Below are 13,894 nucleotides of genomic sequence, written 5' to 3' on the forward strand. Positions count from 1 at the left end.
TAGCATGCTGACAGCAAAGGGTATTCTCGTTCCCTTGAAAAACCCACATCAGAGGTGCTTTACCATGTGCAAAGCTTCCTTTAAAAAAACTTGACCTCGTTAAGGCCAATCCAACAGTAAGTGTTTATTGCGCACATGCTTGGCTTTAGACTAATTCCTGTAGGGTGACTCCCCCCACCCCCCACCCCTGCTGTCTATGTTACAACAAATGAAGTTTCAGACTTTTTCCAAAAACACTGCAAGAGATACTTAGGGATCTGGGGAGGGGTCCTATTATAAGAATGTAGCAAAAGGAGCAACATTTGCTAGGGTTGTTTTGTTTGCTTTTGGGAGGCTGGGATCCAACCCAGGCCTCACTCAGGCTAAGCATGGACTCTGTACTAAACTTGTGTCCACCCCAGCCTTGCCTTGCCTTCCCCTCCCCTCCCCCTCTTCCTTTTTCTTTCTTTCTCACTGTCTGTCTGTCTGTCTCCCCCGCAACACACTCTCTCTCTCTCTCTCTCTCTCTCTCTCTCTCTCTCTCTCTCTCTCTCTCCAGTGCTAGAGACCAATCATGTTGCCTTACCTCTGCCAGGCAAGTGCTCTGTCACAGAGCCATATCCCCCAAACCCCCTGGCGCTTCTTTGCTTTGTAAGATTCATTTCAAACAGACAGTCCACACACACTGCTTCCAGGTTTGTTTGCAGAGCACACACACCAAGCGTGAGCTCCAGCCCTCTCAAGGCTGAGCTGGGCCTCTGGGAAATTTACATAATGCACAATGGCCTCTGGGCAGACACTGGTGCCTGGCAGGCAGCACTCCAGGATGGAACTGAGGCTTTCCTGGGAGGCAGCAACAGCAAAGGTTTCTGGGAAAGGCCCTAGGACTAGTGTTTTTTTCCTTTTTTTCTTTCTTTCTTTCTTTTTTTTTTTTTTTATGACTCTTTCCACATCAGGCCCCAGGGTACTCACCTTGACTTTGGAGGTGGGGGAGGGGGTGAGAATGACTCCAATCTGCCTCTGTCCTTTGGGAACTCAAACGCAAAGGAAGCTGATTTGCTCATCCCAGAGTTAGTTTTGCCGTTCTGCCCAGAGGTGCCATCAATGGGATGGAGATGGTGCCAGGTAGAGGAGTTTGAATGGTCTGCAATACCATTTTCCAACTCTCTCCCCCAACTTTGACTCAACAACTCCTGCCCCACCTCTTCCTCCTCCTCTATCCGGCACTGGCGGCTCCAAGCACCAGTCTGGTATCTTGGCCGCCTCTGGTCCAAGACTGAAGAGTTGGCTTGTGGGGGACACTTGGCAGGGTCACCGGCGGCAACACCATTGGTCTGGCAGGAAGAAGTTAGGTTAGTAGGGACTCTAGACAAAGGCTGAGGTCCGACACTGCTGCCACTGGTGTTCCCATCACTGTGGTCAGTCAGAGGGGGGGCTGCAGGTGACACTGGGGACCCTCCCGGGCTGCTTTTAGACAGCTTGGGGGGTATGGCAGGCTTCTCTTTGGACGAGTTTTCTGTCATATTATGTGGATGGCTCTCCCTTGAGCTTAGTCCCTGCACGACCAAAGGCTCTTCTCCACTACCATGTAAGTCCTGGTTCAAAGACCCACGTGGCCACTGCACCCCCACGGCAGAGTCTGGGCTGCTCAGATAAATAGTCCTATGGTCCTCTTCTGGGTGAGCAGCGATAACAGTAATAGTGGTTGCCACCTGAGGAGCAGTGTTTGGGCCTTCCCTTTCCTGGCTCCAGCCAGAGGGTGTCTTCTGAGACCAGGTATCACCTGTCCATACTTGGCCAGATTCTACCTGCTCTTTCTTGGGCTCGGGCCTCTGAGGCACCGGAGCTGCCTTCTTCCTCTTGGCACTTTCGGCGTAGATGGGTTCGGGCTGCACAGCCTCCCTAGGAAGGGCTGGGGGCTGGAGGTCCACAGCTTGACCCACACATTTGCCAGAGTTAACTAAGTGGCAGCCAGAGTCCTGCTGCTTCACCGAGGTTGGCTCCTTCACAAGAGAGCAGTAGTCCTTCTCCAGGTGTGGAGCAAAGGGGCTGTTGGCACCACTGCGGCTGCTGCCACAGGACAGACCATCTGAAGAGCTGGCAGCCTCTGAGTTAAGGGACAGCTTCTTGGGGCCCAGGTGGGGTGGGTTTGCTGTGGATCCCTGGCCACAACACTCTCTGGGGAAGTTCAGAGCCTGCTTTTCCTCTTCTGTTGGTCTTGTACATGTTCCCTGCTCCCAGCATATGGGTGAGCAGTCCCCTCGCCGTCGGCCAGAGCCCTCGGTGCTATGCACAGCATCTCTGGATTCTGGACGACAGTCCAAAATGGAACAGTACTCCCCACCTTCGCTGTCTCCTGAGGGTGAGCACCTTTGGTCACTGTCATCCTCTGAGGGCAGGGACTCCCGCAAGGGCTGTGGAGAAGTGCAGGGTCTGGGGCCCTTGGGGCAGCTGGATGTCATCCCTGTAAAGGCAGCTAGCTTCTGACGAAAGCTCTCCTGAGCCGAGGGCATCTCTTCCCTCCCAGCCTTCTCTTCCTGGAAATTCACTGGTTGGAGGGCGGTGTTCCTATCCACTCGGGCCTCCAGGTTATGCAGTCCGACCATGGTGTAGGCTGGGGGACAACGAGAGTTGCTATCTGTGCAGGCGAGAGGGCCTGCAGCCTTCTGCATTCCTCGGAAGCTGCCGAGGTAAACTATTGGCCCGTCTTCCTGTTTCTGGAGCAGGAGCTTGCCTGGGGTTCGTCTCCAGTTGACCTACACAGCCCCCAAGGGTTTAAAAAAAAAAAAAAAGTTACACTTTATCAGAGAAGGGAGAAGAGAAACAAAGTATGAGGCAAGTGATAACATTGTCACCTGTCTCAGACAGCACAGAGGTCCATCCCAGCACTCAGGTCTATCCCAGAGGGTAAGCAAGTAACGCCATGCCCACCTTTGGCCTCCCTGGAGCTATCATCATGACTGGGCACACAGCAGAGAGCATCTGTCTTTCCAGATGTTGAGCTATGCATCCCACTCAGGAATGGTAACGCTTTTAACTCATGTCTGTTGGTAAGAAAAATCAACACCCAAACCAGAAAAAGTGAATTCACAAGCGCTGGGTGAAACAATTACACTGGATTGGAAATTTTTGAAATTTTGTTTAATGCGTCCTAGTGCCATCTGGTCACTGGAAAATCCAGCTATGACACATTCTTGAAGAAACAAGTCGAAACAATATTTTGCCTTTCAAAAAATTATTTTTATTAGTCTGCGTTTGCTACATGTATCTCTCAGTGCTACATATGCGTGCCTGGTACCCAAGGAGGACAGAAGAGGGCATCAGATTTCCTGGAATTAGAGTCATAGTCTGTTGTGAGCACACACGTGAGTGTAACCATCTCTGTAGCGCCCCACCCCCGCCCCGTATGGTTTTTTTAAACACCTGATGAGTTGGTACAGGCCAGGGGACAAAGGGATCGCTTCTGGGCTGGGTCCAGGCTTCCTGGCTCTTTGCTAGGCTCTCCTTTGAGCCTTGTCACACAGCTGTCCTTTCTTCCAGTTTATGGGGGTCACCTCAGCTCCCACTGCTTAAGTGGCTGGATTAGCGGGGCAATAAGGCAAAGATGTGAGCTCACCGTCCTGTCAATCATCCCGTCAACAGAGCTACTTTCCCGTTTTCCTCTCCTTCTTGCCCTTTCCCATGTGTACAGAGAGCTTCATTGCAAGGCTGGCTAGGGCTCCTTACCCCGGGGGATGCAGAATACAAAGAGTCACTGGCTTATATAGGTGAAAGTTGAAGGTGTCAAGACCGGCTGAGTGAATGGGTGTAGCCAGCTCGAGGAAAACGGAACAGCTCTAAGAAGGACATGAGTTTGCTGCCACCCCAGGAAATGCCTCTCTTCACATAAGCCTCCCTTGAATTAAAACTGACCTTTGTTTTCTCTTGCACTCACACACCCTTCCTGGCTCATGTATCACATTGGCTGAGGAAATCCACGACACTAGAAGAGGTCATTGTGGAACAAGGGTTCTTAGAATGTCTCAGGCATATAGTCTCAGAGACAGGTCCACAGACAGCAGCCTCCAGCAGCCCTGGCCCACACACCCTCTCCGTAATTATACCTTTCTGAGGCTTTCTTTCGGGAGAAGAAGAAAGGTTGAACCTCTAAGGATATAAATGTTTTTATGGTCCGAGATAAAGCTGGCAAAATCTACAAGTCAAAACTGGAAGTATGGGGGCTGGAGAGGTGGCTCAGTGGGCAAAAGGCTTGCTATGCCAGAAGGGATCCTGGGTATAGATCCCCAGAACACCTGTAACCTCAGGGATTGGCGTGGTGGGGTGGGCAGAGACAGGCAGATGCTGGGGGCTCCTTGGCCAGTCAATCTAGTGAGTTTCTCAAAACTAAAATAGAGGGGGATGGAGTGATGGCTTAGCAGTTAAAAGTACTTGTTCTTGCAGAGGACCTAGGTTTTGGTGGTGTTAAGCACTCATCTGGAATTCCAGTTCCAGGGGATCTGAAACCTCCTTCTGGCCTTTGCACACAATATACCCATATTCAAGCAAACAAGTCATACCCATGCAATAGAAATAATAAATCTTTAAAGGTAAAGAACCAAATGAAGAGAAAGGTAGAAAGTAAGTGAGGAAGAAAACCTGGAGGACCTCAGGCATACACACGGGTACATGCATGCACACACCCCATACACATGTGCACACACATGCACATACAAATGAAGAAGCTACAAGTGTGAACACCGGCTGAGTGGCAAAATCATTATTATAAGGAATAATAATATTGCTGCTAATATTTTAAATGTGACTGAGCATTGTGGCTGTATTTTTTTAAGGCTTTATCTTTTAAATAGCTGTGCTTATGATCGTTACGATGTACGGGGAAGGGAAGTGGGTGGAGGGTGCGGTGAAAATACTGGTCACCAGTGGATGGTACAGAAACTCATGTGGAAAGGTACTGGGTGGATGCCAGTCACTGTACAATGGCTGTTGCTTCTATAAATATCTAATGTTACAGCCAATAGTTTAAAGCTTTTCTTTGTCTTTGTTTTTGCTTTCCCTTTTATAAGTCTCCAAATCAGGGGGAAATCCTGATGTATGCAGACGAATACATGTTAGCCTAAAGGAAGACATAGAAAGGTAGATGATTGGAGTAGCCAAACAGCAGCTGTCAGGGAGTAGCATTTTTAGGGTGAGCAAGTAGGCAACTATCCTGCAGGAATTCTTGCTCCAAAAGCCCTGCGTGGCTGCATGCCAGCCACCATGTGCTAGAATAGGAACAGCCCCTGTAAAAATACCAGCTGGGTTAGTCAGCCTCACCTTTGGAACTTCAGCGCTCAGGCTGGTCTCAGTCCACAGGTCGGCGGTCTCAGAAGTCATCATGGTGGGCTTTACCGCAATGGTGGGCTTCGAGTAGGCCAAGCCATTCACACCTTCATCCTCTAGGCGGCAAATCTCAGGCCTGGCAGGCAGGCGTGCTCCAGCGGGTAGACTGCTGGCTCTAGCTTTGGGGTGGCCAGCTGTGAGCTGATGGTCACTCCGCAAGCAGAAGCAGTTCTTGCAGGATCCGGGTTTCCAGATGTGCTCCACAAAGTCACTGCACGCAGACATTTTCGGGCTCTCGGGGTTCAGTCAAACGGTCTGGAGCACTGTGAGCGGCTGATAAGGTGCGAGTTCATCTTGGGCCCGGCTCTCTGTTGCGGTCTTACAGGGGGTGCAGAGATGAGTTCCAGATCAACTCCCTGGAAGGCAGATCATTGCCCAATTAGGGACGAATTGGAGATGTGTGCATTAGCAATAAGAGCCCATTGTGAAAACGGAGACCAGGAAGAAGGAAGGAAAGAAGGGAAGGTGGCCAAAGAGGGCAGTCCTTTTATTATGGGGCCGGTGCTCAGCTGTCAGAAACTTTGATATCTTCGATATTCCTTAAGCAGCTCTATCAGAAACTGTACAAACAATCCTTGCCCCCTTTCTCAAATAGAGAGCACAAAAGACATCCCAGGGCCTCAAAAAAGTGCTCAGTAGGAAAAATGTTTGCCATGCAAGTGTGGGGATCTGGGTTCAGATCTCCAGCCCCCACCGAAAAGCTGAACACGACGTACGCATGTGTGATCCACTCTGGGGAGACGAAAACAGGAAGATTCCAGCGGCTTGACAGCAAGCCGGTCTAGCCAATCAGTGAGCTACAGGTGAGTGATCCTGTCTAACAGCGATACGTGAACAACCATAGATGGAGACACCTGCTGTCATGTCTAGCCTCCACACATGCAAGTATGGGCATGGACGTGTACACACGCGTGCACATGCGCACACACACCATTTCAGTGCCCCCCCCCAAAAAAATACAGTGTTTTAGATTTTGAGAGGAGAAGGGCCCTGAACCTGTCCCTACATTCTTTCAGAATCTGGGGTTTCCAAAGCCTGCCGCACTGCCTGGGACTACAAAGTAGCACCACATATAAAATCGAGGGTTTATGGGTAATAGCATGCAGGTTTTGAACAAAAAACTAAAGAGGAACAGAAGCAGGCAGGGACTCTGAGATGGAAACTGCTATCCATGCTCCTGATGAAAGTGGGTGAGGTGTGGTGCTGGCTTGCCCCACGGGGGCACCTTGTCAGGGATGTTTGGCATCACGGGAATTCTGCCCCCTTCCCTTGCTTAATCTACACCATTCAATTCTGCGCTGAGGTAAACAAAGCAGGGGGCCACATGCCAAGTTGGAAACAGAAGACAGAAATGCCTGACTCCACAGTCCTGGGCTAAGAGAGACTGGGCAGACTATGAGAGAAGAGGTTATCCAAAAGTTTTCCCTATCATACCCCTGGGGACAGGTAGTCACTGTGTCAAAACAGCTCGCTGCTTCTGAAAATAAATATAAAAGCCCCATTTGCTCCCATAGAGCTCAGTAAATTTACTCCTCAGCAAGAGGTCAAAGGGCTACGGCATTACCCAAATAATCCAAACAGCACCTCGGAAGGCAGCCATGAATTCCATTCTACAGGTGCAGGTGTTAGAGCAAAGAGAAAGGCCTGCCCATCTACACCAAGTTTGCTGCTTTCCGAAAATAAGCCAGCCCACCTCCCCTTCACCTTGCTCAGTGTCTGCTTACTGCTCACTGCTCTGTTTCTTAACTGAGGATGCTCCAGCATCCTTCAGGAGACTGCTCTAGGAAGGAAATCTTGTGGAGGTCCTGAGATAAACAGGTTCTCCTTGAACTGGGAAAGCACTGCCCTTGGGGGCTATACTCCACCTCCTCAGGTGAGAATCTGCCCGAGGTTAATTCTCTCTAAGCAATCAACAGGGCTAACCAGAGAGAATCACCAGGGGCTCTAAGGCTCGGAAGATCATTCCAGACTTCTTGTGGGAAGCACTCCCCCTCTCATCTCCCACACTCACAGACAAGGTGCTTATCCAATGGGTACAGAAGCCAAATGTACCCCTGCTCCAGCCAGTTAATGAGGAAACAGCTTCCACAATAAACAAGATGAAAACACACACAGTCTGAAATCTGAGTGCTCCTACCATCAGTACAGGGTCTTTAATGATTCTTCTAGATTCTTCTTCCAGTCCACCCAAATAGCCCGTTCCTTCTCTGCCAGATCTTCCAAAAGAGGTCACAGACTCTCAACAAGCAGAGGAATCACAACCAGGCTATGTCTCTCTCCTGTAGTCACCAGCCTCGGAGAGCTAAATGATTGCTGCTAAGTTTTATGAGGGATGCAGGGGGTAGTGGTGGGAATGGGTGGAAGGCGTTTTGTTTTAGCCTTCGGAGAAGTTGGGTTTGTGTGTAAAGCCCCATTAGAACTACCAGGTCGCAGCAAAGTCACATTCAGGCCCACGCCTACTGTAGGGAAGGCTCCAGCGCCCTTTAGTGTGCTTCGGGGAGAGAGCCTGGACAGGAGCTCTGTGGAGCAGTTTCCTGGGAAGCTGGGGAGGCTGGCATCCAACCACTTCCTCAGAGGCTGCGGCACAGTCACACAGACACAGTTCGGGGTGGCCGCATCTCATTTCCTCTTCAGCAGGCAACCCAGAACACCCAGATACCCCACTTTCTAAGGCTCCCCCCTTTTGTAGCCATCAGCCTCTGACAGCCTGGAGAGTTTTGATTATTGTACTGTCCTGCCAGAAGCTACCTTGAGACCACTCATTCATTCATGAGCACTGTCTTTGCTCTCTCCCACAACTCTGACATTTTCTGCTGGCTGATCACAACACGGAACACACAACTGCCCAGAAACACAAAGGATATTTTTTAGGGGAAGTGGCTGAATAAGAGTAACAAAGGAAACCACGGGCTGCCCTGACTCACTGAGTCCTGTTAAAACTGGCTCCTTAGTCTCCCCCATCTCCTCTTTGGAGCTAGAACAGCCTCTGAAGTAACACTTCTATGCCTGGAACTCTCTCCCGTTTGCTTTCAGGAAAAGAAGATGGTGAACCATGCAAATGACACTCAAAGCAGGAGTAGAGAGAGCCCTGGGTAGTGCCAGCTCTCTGCAGCCTGGGAATGGCACCTTCCTAGCTCACATGCCTACCTCAGGGGGTAGGTGGGCCCTCAGGATTATGCAGATTCTCCGGTTTCTCTGTGGGAGGTTGCAGTGTAAGATCAGGAAAAGAGCTCAGCATTCTTTGTGATCCTAGTCACGATAACATAGCATTGCTTCTGCAAACTTCTGCACTAGGATTTACAAAGCTGAGCTGTCAGATACACTCCCACCCCATCTCAAGAAGAATCTGAAGGATCAGACTGGCCAGATCCTAAGTGTTTGGGCTCTAAATACCCCTCATATTTGCACCCAAATTTGCTCATGCTTTACTCGATAGAATTCCAAAAATTTTCCATCTAAATAATATTGTTTCTTATATTTTACAAAAACATGATGCAAAACCCAAAAAGGTATAGTATGTATGTATGTATGTATGTATGTATGTAAGTATGAATGGATGGATGGATGGAAGAACAGCATATAGATTAATGCATTATATTCCACTGACCAGAGTAGTCCAGGCAAAAAGCAGGAAGTGACTACCCTAACGCCCCCACACCACCCCAGCCCCGGCACTGAGGATATTTACGTATCTTTTTATTTCCTACTTTCTGAGCAATCCTAACTCAGCAGGAGGAGTGTGGACGTGAAGCCTGCACAGTCTGAACCAATAAGGGGAGTAAAGTTCTGAGGGACCCTAGGAAAGCCAACTTGCTTTCCCCAGGGCTTCCTGTCAAATCTCCTCAGAAGGGGTTGTAAAGGAGAGACGAGAACAGTGATCAGTCAAACCTTCACAACCCGAGTCTGGCCTGACTGCCCTGCAAAACTCCTCACACCGGCTGTGCAAAACCACGGTTGAGCTTTACCTGGGAGGACAGAAACAGTGAGCGAGCGCTGTGGACTGAGAAAGCTCAGCCGCCTCCAGTCCCATTCCCAGGACTCACAAGTGGAGATTCTATTTTCCAAGTGCAAGCGTGCTCGCGAGTGCTTGTGGGTGCATGTGGGTGTGTGCGCCCGGCTGCAGAGAGGCTTCACAAGCAAAGGTTGAAAACTAGCTCCAGGTATGGAATGATCACCACGGTTCATCAAACGGATATCACCTTCCTTCGGAGATCAGCTGCAGCCTGAAGGTGGCTTCCTTGGACCCCCCAATTCGTCATCTCCGGGTCTGGCCGGAGCAGCCCGAACGGCCTCTGCCCCTCTGCTCCTTGGACAATACTCATGGCAGAAAGCAATTCCCAACACACAAAACAGAGCAGCCAGACCAGCAAGACCAGTAAAACCATTACAGCAGTCTATCACCCTTCCCGGAACTCCAAGGAAAAGTTTCCCGATTTCAAAGCGGGCATTTCTCGAATGAATTGAAAATACCCCCTCCGGCTCCCTAGCTTTCCCGTCTCGGCGCCCGCACCGAGGGCACAACCCGGAGCACGAGGTCCGGACTCTCCACACGCTCCGATCGGTCGCCTGTCACCCCGGGGGACGCCAGTAGGGGCTGGTTCGCCCCGCCACCACAGAGACTCTGCGAAAGCCCCTGGGCCGCCACGTTCGCCAGACAAAAAGCGGCGGGATCTGGAGAGAGAGTGGTGGGCTCACCTGGGGAGCTGCGGTTCCGCAGCTTCGCCGTCGGTGGCCCAGCGGTCCGCTGCCCCGCCGGGCGTCCCGGAGCATTGTCTGTAGCGTGTCTGCGCGCAGTGCTTGCCCAGCCGCGGGCGGCTGACTTCTGCCTGGGCCCGGCGGCCGGGTGGCAGCTGCTATCGCGGCTCCGCCCCCTCCGCCTCGGGTGACGCCGCCCGCCCGACTCCCGCCGCACCCCCGCAGTCCTCGCCGCTGCCCCGCGTTTCCACCGGGCCTGCGCGTCCCGCCACTCTGCTCGTCCCCAGCCCTGGAGGGCGGGAGATCGCCCCCTGCCCAGGTCCCTAGGAACTCCGCACTGCGCCCCGCCCCCTCGCCTGCCACCGCGAGGCTCCGCCCCCAGCCCGAGCCTTGGCGCCCCTGGACCTAGAGCTGAGCCCCCAAGAGCGTCCGCAGCTCAATCCCTGCTCAGTGCAGTTCTGCTAGGAAGATCTCGGATGCTCCCAGCTTTCCTTAACTACAATGCACAGATAGGTGTGCCGGAGTAGATTCATTCTCATCCCTTCACCCGGACGACCCTGGGAGACCCTGGTGGGGAGGGAGAAAAAGAACGAAACACGGAAGAGAGGGGGTCGGGAGTACAATGATAAGATCAAGGGCGGTGGGCTGTGAAAGGGGCGTGGGCGTCGTCACTACCACTTACTGTTATCCTAGGAGCAGGGCTGGCAATACTGAGATTTCAAATCAAATGGCTCAGCACGTCTCTTTGAACTTTAGCGTTAAACATTGGAATGCAAGTGTTGGCCTGGAGGACCGGCCTTCAGTCATGCTGGGGCACCCAGCTCCTCCACCTGTGTTTACACCCGTTTCCAGTGCGTGAGTCACTGGCTGAGATACAAGGAGTTCGAGATATTGTTCCTCGGGCGAGAAATCTTTTAACTCCCAGGAGAACCAGCCAGTCACCTCCCTTCCTCCAGCTGCCTGAGTAGGACAGACTTGCACCTTGCCCTGGGTGTTCCCCGAGAACCCAGGCATTGAAGTTACCTCTCAGGGCTAAGCCTGAGTGAAAATGGAATTCTCCCCCCCCCCTCCCCCAGCACATCTGGTTGCTTCCCTCTGCACCTCTGCTTTACAGAGACATGGCAGTGTAACTCCTACTTGGAGATACACCCTTAATCAGGATGACTCTACCGAGAGAAGGAAGGTACCACCCCAGCCACCCACCCCACCCCATGCCCTCTTCTTCATGTGGTGTTAACACTGGCAGGGCTATATAGAAGTTGCAAGAGGGGAAGACATGTTTTGGATAGCTTCTATGTGGGAAGGGAAAAGAGACCACAAGGAGAGTTTACTCATCATTCCTCATTACGCATATGAGTGTGGATAGAAGGAAAAGAAGATGCAGATGGATGGAAGTAATACTAACATTTACAAAGAACCGACATCGTGCCAGGCACCGTCACAGGGCGCGGTTAGCACATTCGACACAGCATGAAACAGGTCCGGAAGGGGCCTATCCTTTGCCAGGGCTCCCCGGGTGAAAAGCTGTAGTTTTGAGATGGGAAGCCAAGAGCTGCCTGACTCCACTGGGAGTCGGACATGTTGCCCTACCCACCAATCGTATCAACCAATACGTAGGAAAACTCTGGTGGAACGGCGCCAGCAGCGTTATGTTCTCCCGAGGGACCCACTTACTTAGACACCAGAGGGGAAGGTGCCAACGAGTAGGCAGGTACAAAATGGTCTGCACTGGACAAACAGTCCAGACCAAGAGGGGCTTGCAGTTCAGTAACACTGGGCCCTCTCACATGGGTTGTTGACTTATTCATGGCTCTCAGGATTCAGAGCTGCCCGACTCCACATTGTCCATTTCTTTCATTGCAAAGTCCTCTCCAAGGGGCATAGACACTTCCCACGATAAGGCCATGCCAAGCACATAAAAGACACCTTCACACTTTTTACTCCCTTTATCTAATGCATCCTTAATGCACAAACAACCTAAAGAATCCAATTAAAAGAATCAAAGTTTTTACAACACGGCGGGACAGTGAGACCGCCATGGTTCTATATCATGACACAGCAAGGGAAGGGTTAATTTGGAATTTCTGCTCCATAAACTGTTCCCAAATGGTTTGCTGCACTCATAAGAGATAAATACACAATACTGCCGCTGCTGATCCATAGCGTGGCTTTTTTACTTTTCTTTTCTTTTCTGCCGGTAGCAGGGAAGTCTTCAGCCTGCCTAATGAAAAACAAATCTTCAAAAGTGACTGAGACGGGCACGAAGTACCACCGGCTTGCACAGCGCTCCTCCTGCAGCTCTGAAGTGGGTTGTGTCTTCTGGTAAGCTCATGCGTGTGATGGCCATTCCGCTCAGACTTGCACCCCGCACCCTGCAATGCAGTGCAATTTGTGCGTGCTCAGCATCTGGCGGCTTACTGGTTGGTTTTCATGGTGCTTTCTACTCAGGACCTGAGTTCTTAGATACAGATCAGACCTTTTATAGGAGCAATTCTCTTGGGTGTTTTAGTGCTTGGGCATCATTCTGTACAAGAGAGCAGTTAAATTTTAGGAGATTGAGAGACAAGATTGAGACAGGGGGTACTTTGGGGTAAGGTAAAGTAGTTTATATCTGAAGATCCCAAGAGGCAGAATCAGGAAGTGTGTACCATTAAGTTATGTTAAGAAAACACCAGCCGGGATATCTGAGAAGGCTCAGAAAGCATGAAGACTGGGCTAAAGAATTCTCATCCATGGTCTTTTTCCATCTGGCTGAAACAAAAATGCCTCTCACCTTAATGTCAGAAAGGTGTTCAATTTCAGTCAATGAATATTTATTGAAGTTGCTTCTCCCTAGGAAGCTATGGATGGGGTTTTACAGGGGAAACAGTAAGAGACAAATGGAAGCTCTCAGAAGGGAATGGAGTGAGTTGGGGCGGGGCAGAGAAAGAGACACAGTAGCCCTTTCATGGAGGAAGGGACCTTTGCACAGTGAGAAAGGGACAATGGGGACTTTCCAGACTGAAGGGATGGTATCTACAAAGGAATGGATATGGGAGTGGCCCAAGACTTCGATGGCAGTCCAGCTGGAGCAGGATGACAGGAGACACAGTGCAACTGTAAGGTGACACGGGGTGGAAAGAGCTGGTTTTCAGGTGAGTCAATCAGAAAGCACAGAGATGTCTAAGCCAGAGTGTGATGTCATCTAAGGTATTTTCTCTTCAGGACTCCTTGGATCTTGTATTCCAGACTGACTAGGAAGTAGGGAAAGAGATTAGAAACAAGAAGCATGATAGAGTTCCTACCCCAGGTCCAGATGGGAGACGGTGGCCTTGGATAGGGGCACAGCAAGGAAGAGGGCAAAGATGGCTTCTTTCGAGAGGTTCGGACTTGGAGATGACTACAGCATTGATGGATGGAGTGCCATATTCACTAACTTACACAATGAAGCATTGGCTGTGTCAAGCCAAAAAGTGCACAGTTATGTATGTGGGGTCTCTCATTTAAACCTCACAGAACCACTGTGTAGCGGAAGACAAGGAATTAAAGATTCCCAGCAGAATTCTGATCTCTGTGTACGGACAGGATGGTAGTATCCTTAGTACCAATAAGAAGTCAGTGGAGGGGTTGGGGATTTAGCTCAGTGGTAGAGCGCTTGCCTAGCAAGCGCAAGGCCCTGGGTTCGGTCCCCAGCTCCGGGGAGAGAAAAAAAAAGTCAGTGGATATCGCTCAGGGGTAGAAAGCTCGTCTGGCAAGCCAGAGAGCTCACATGTAATCCCCAGTAGCCATCTGGCAGAGGAAAGGATGGCATTGAAGACCTGACAGGGGAACTAGGAACCATATCATCGATAAGGAACAAAAA

The 13,894-nt window shown here is 50.8% G+C and overlaps 2 protein-coding genes across 2 annotated transcripts in view; both read right to left on the minus strand.

Moving 5' to 3' along the window:
* Nucleotides 1–5,616, minus strand: part of Prag1 (PEAK1 related, kinase-activating pseudokinase 1) — a 50,212-nt gene extending 44,596 nt beyond the window's left edge. Inside the window, exons 1-2 of the mRNA XM_032918771.1 lie at nt 5,293–5,616; nt 952–2,735 (exon numbers count right to left, since the gene is read on the minus strand). Of these exons, the coding sequence (XP_032774662.1) occupies nt 952–2,735; nt 5,293–5,583 (2,075 nt within the window). The 5' untranslated portion in view covers nt 5,584–5,616. The remainder of the gene's footprint in view (nt 1–951; nt 2,736–5,292) is intronic.
* Nucleotides 5,582–12,400, minus strand: LOC116914341 (circumsporozoite protein-like). Its single transcript, XM_032918561.1, has 3 exons — nt 12,323–12,400; nt 10,054–10,458; nt 5,582–5,714 (listed from the first exon to the last, which is right to left on the minus strand). The coding sequence occupies exons 1-3, from the start codon at nt 12,398–12,400 to the stop codon at nt 5,601–5,603; spliced, it is 597 nt and encodes a 198-aa protein (XP_032774452.1). The 3' UTR covers nt 5,582–5,600.
* Between the last annotated feature and the right edge of the window lie 1,494 nt (nt 12,401–13,894).

This window comes from Rattus rattus, chromosome 13 (assembly GCF_011064425.1).
Source record: "Rattus rattus isolate New Zealand chromosome 13, Rrattus_CSIRO_v1, whole genome shotgun sequence".
Classification (NCBI taxonomy): Eukaryota; Metazoa; Chordata; class Mammalia; order Rodentia; family Muridae; genus Rattus; species Rattus rattus.

What these genes read in the sequence shown, in the direction of transcription:
- LOC116914341 (XM_032918561.1), bottom strand. Translation starts at nt 12,400, where the DNA reads ATGGCCATCACACGCATGAGCTTACCAGAAGACACAACCCACTTCAGA. An exon ending in GAGCGCTGTGCAAGCCGGTG is followed by an intron (nt 10,459 to 12,322) that starts GTACTTCGTGCC and finishes GCTCAGCTCTAG; the next exon opens with GTCCAGGGGCGCCAAGGCTC. An exon ending in GCGGAACCGCAGCTCCCCAG is followed by an intron (nt 5,715 to 10,053) that starts GTGAGCCCACCA and finishes TCTGCCTTCCAG; the next exon opens with GGAGTTGATCTGGAACTCAT.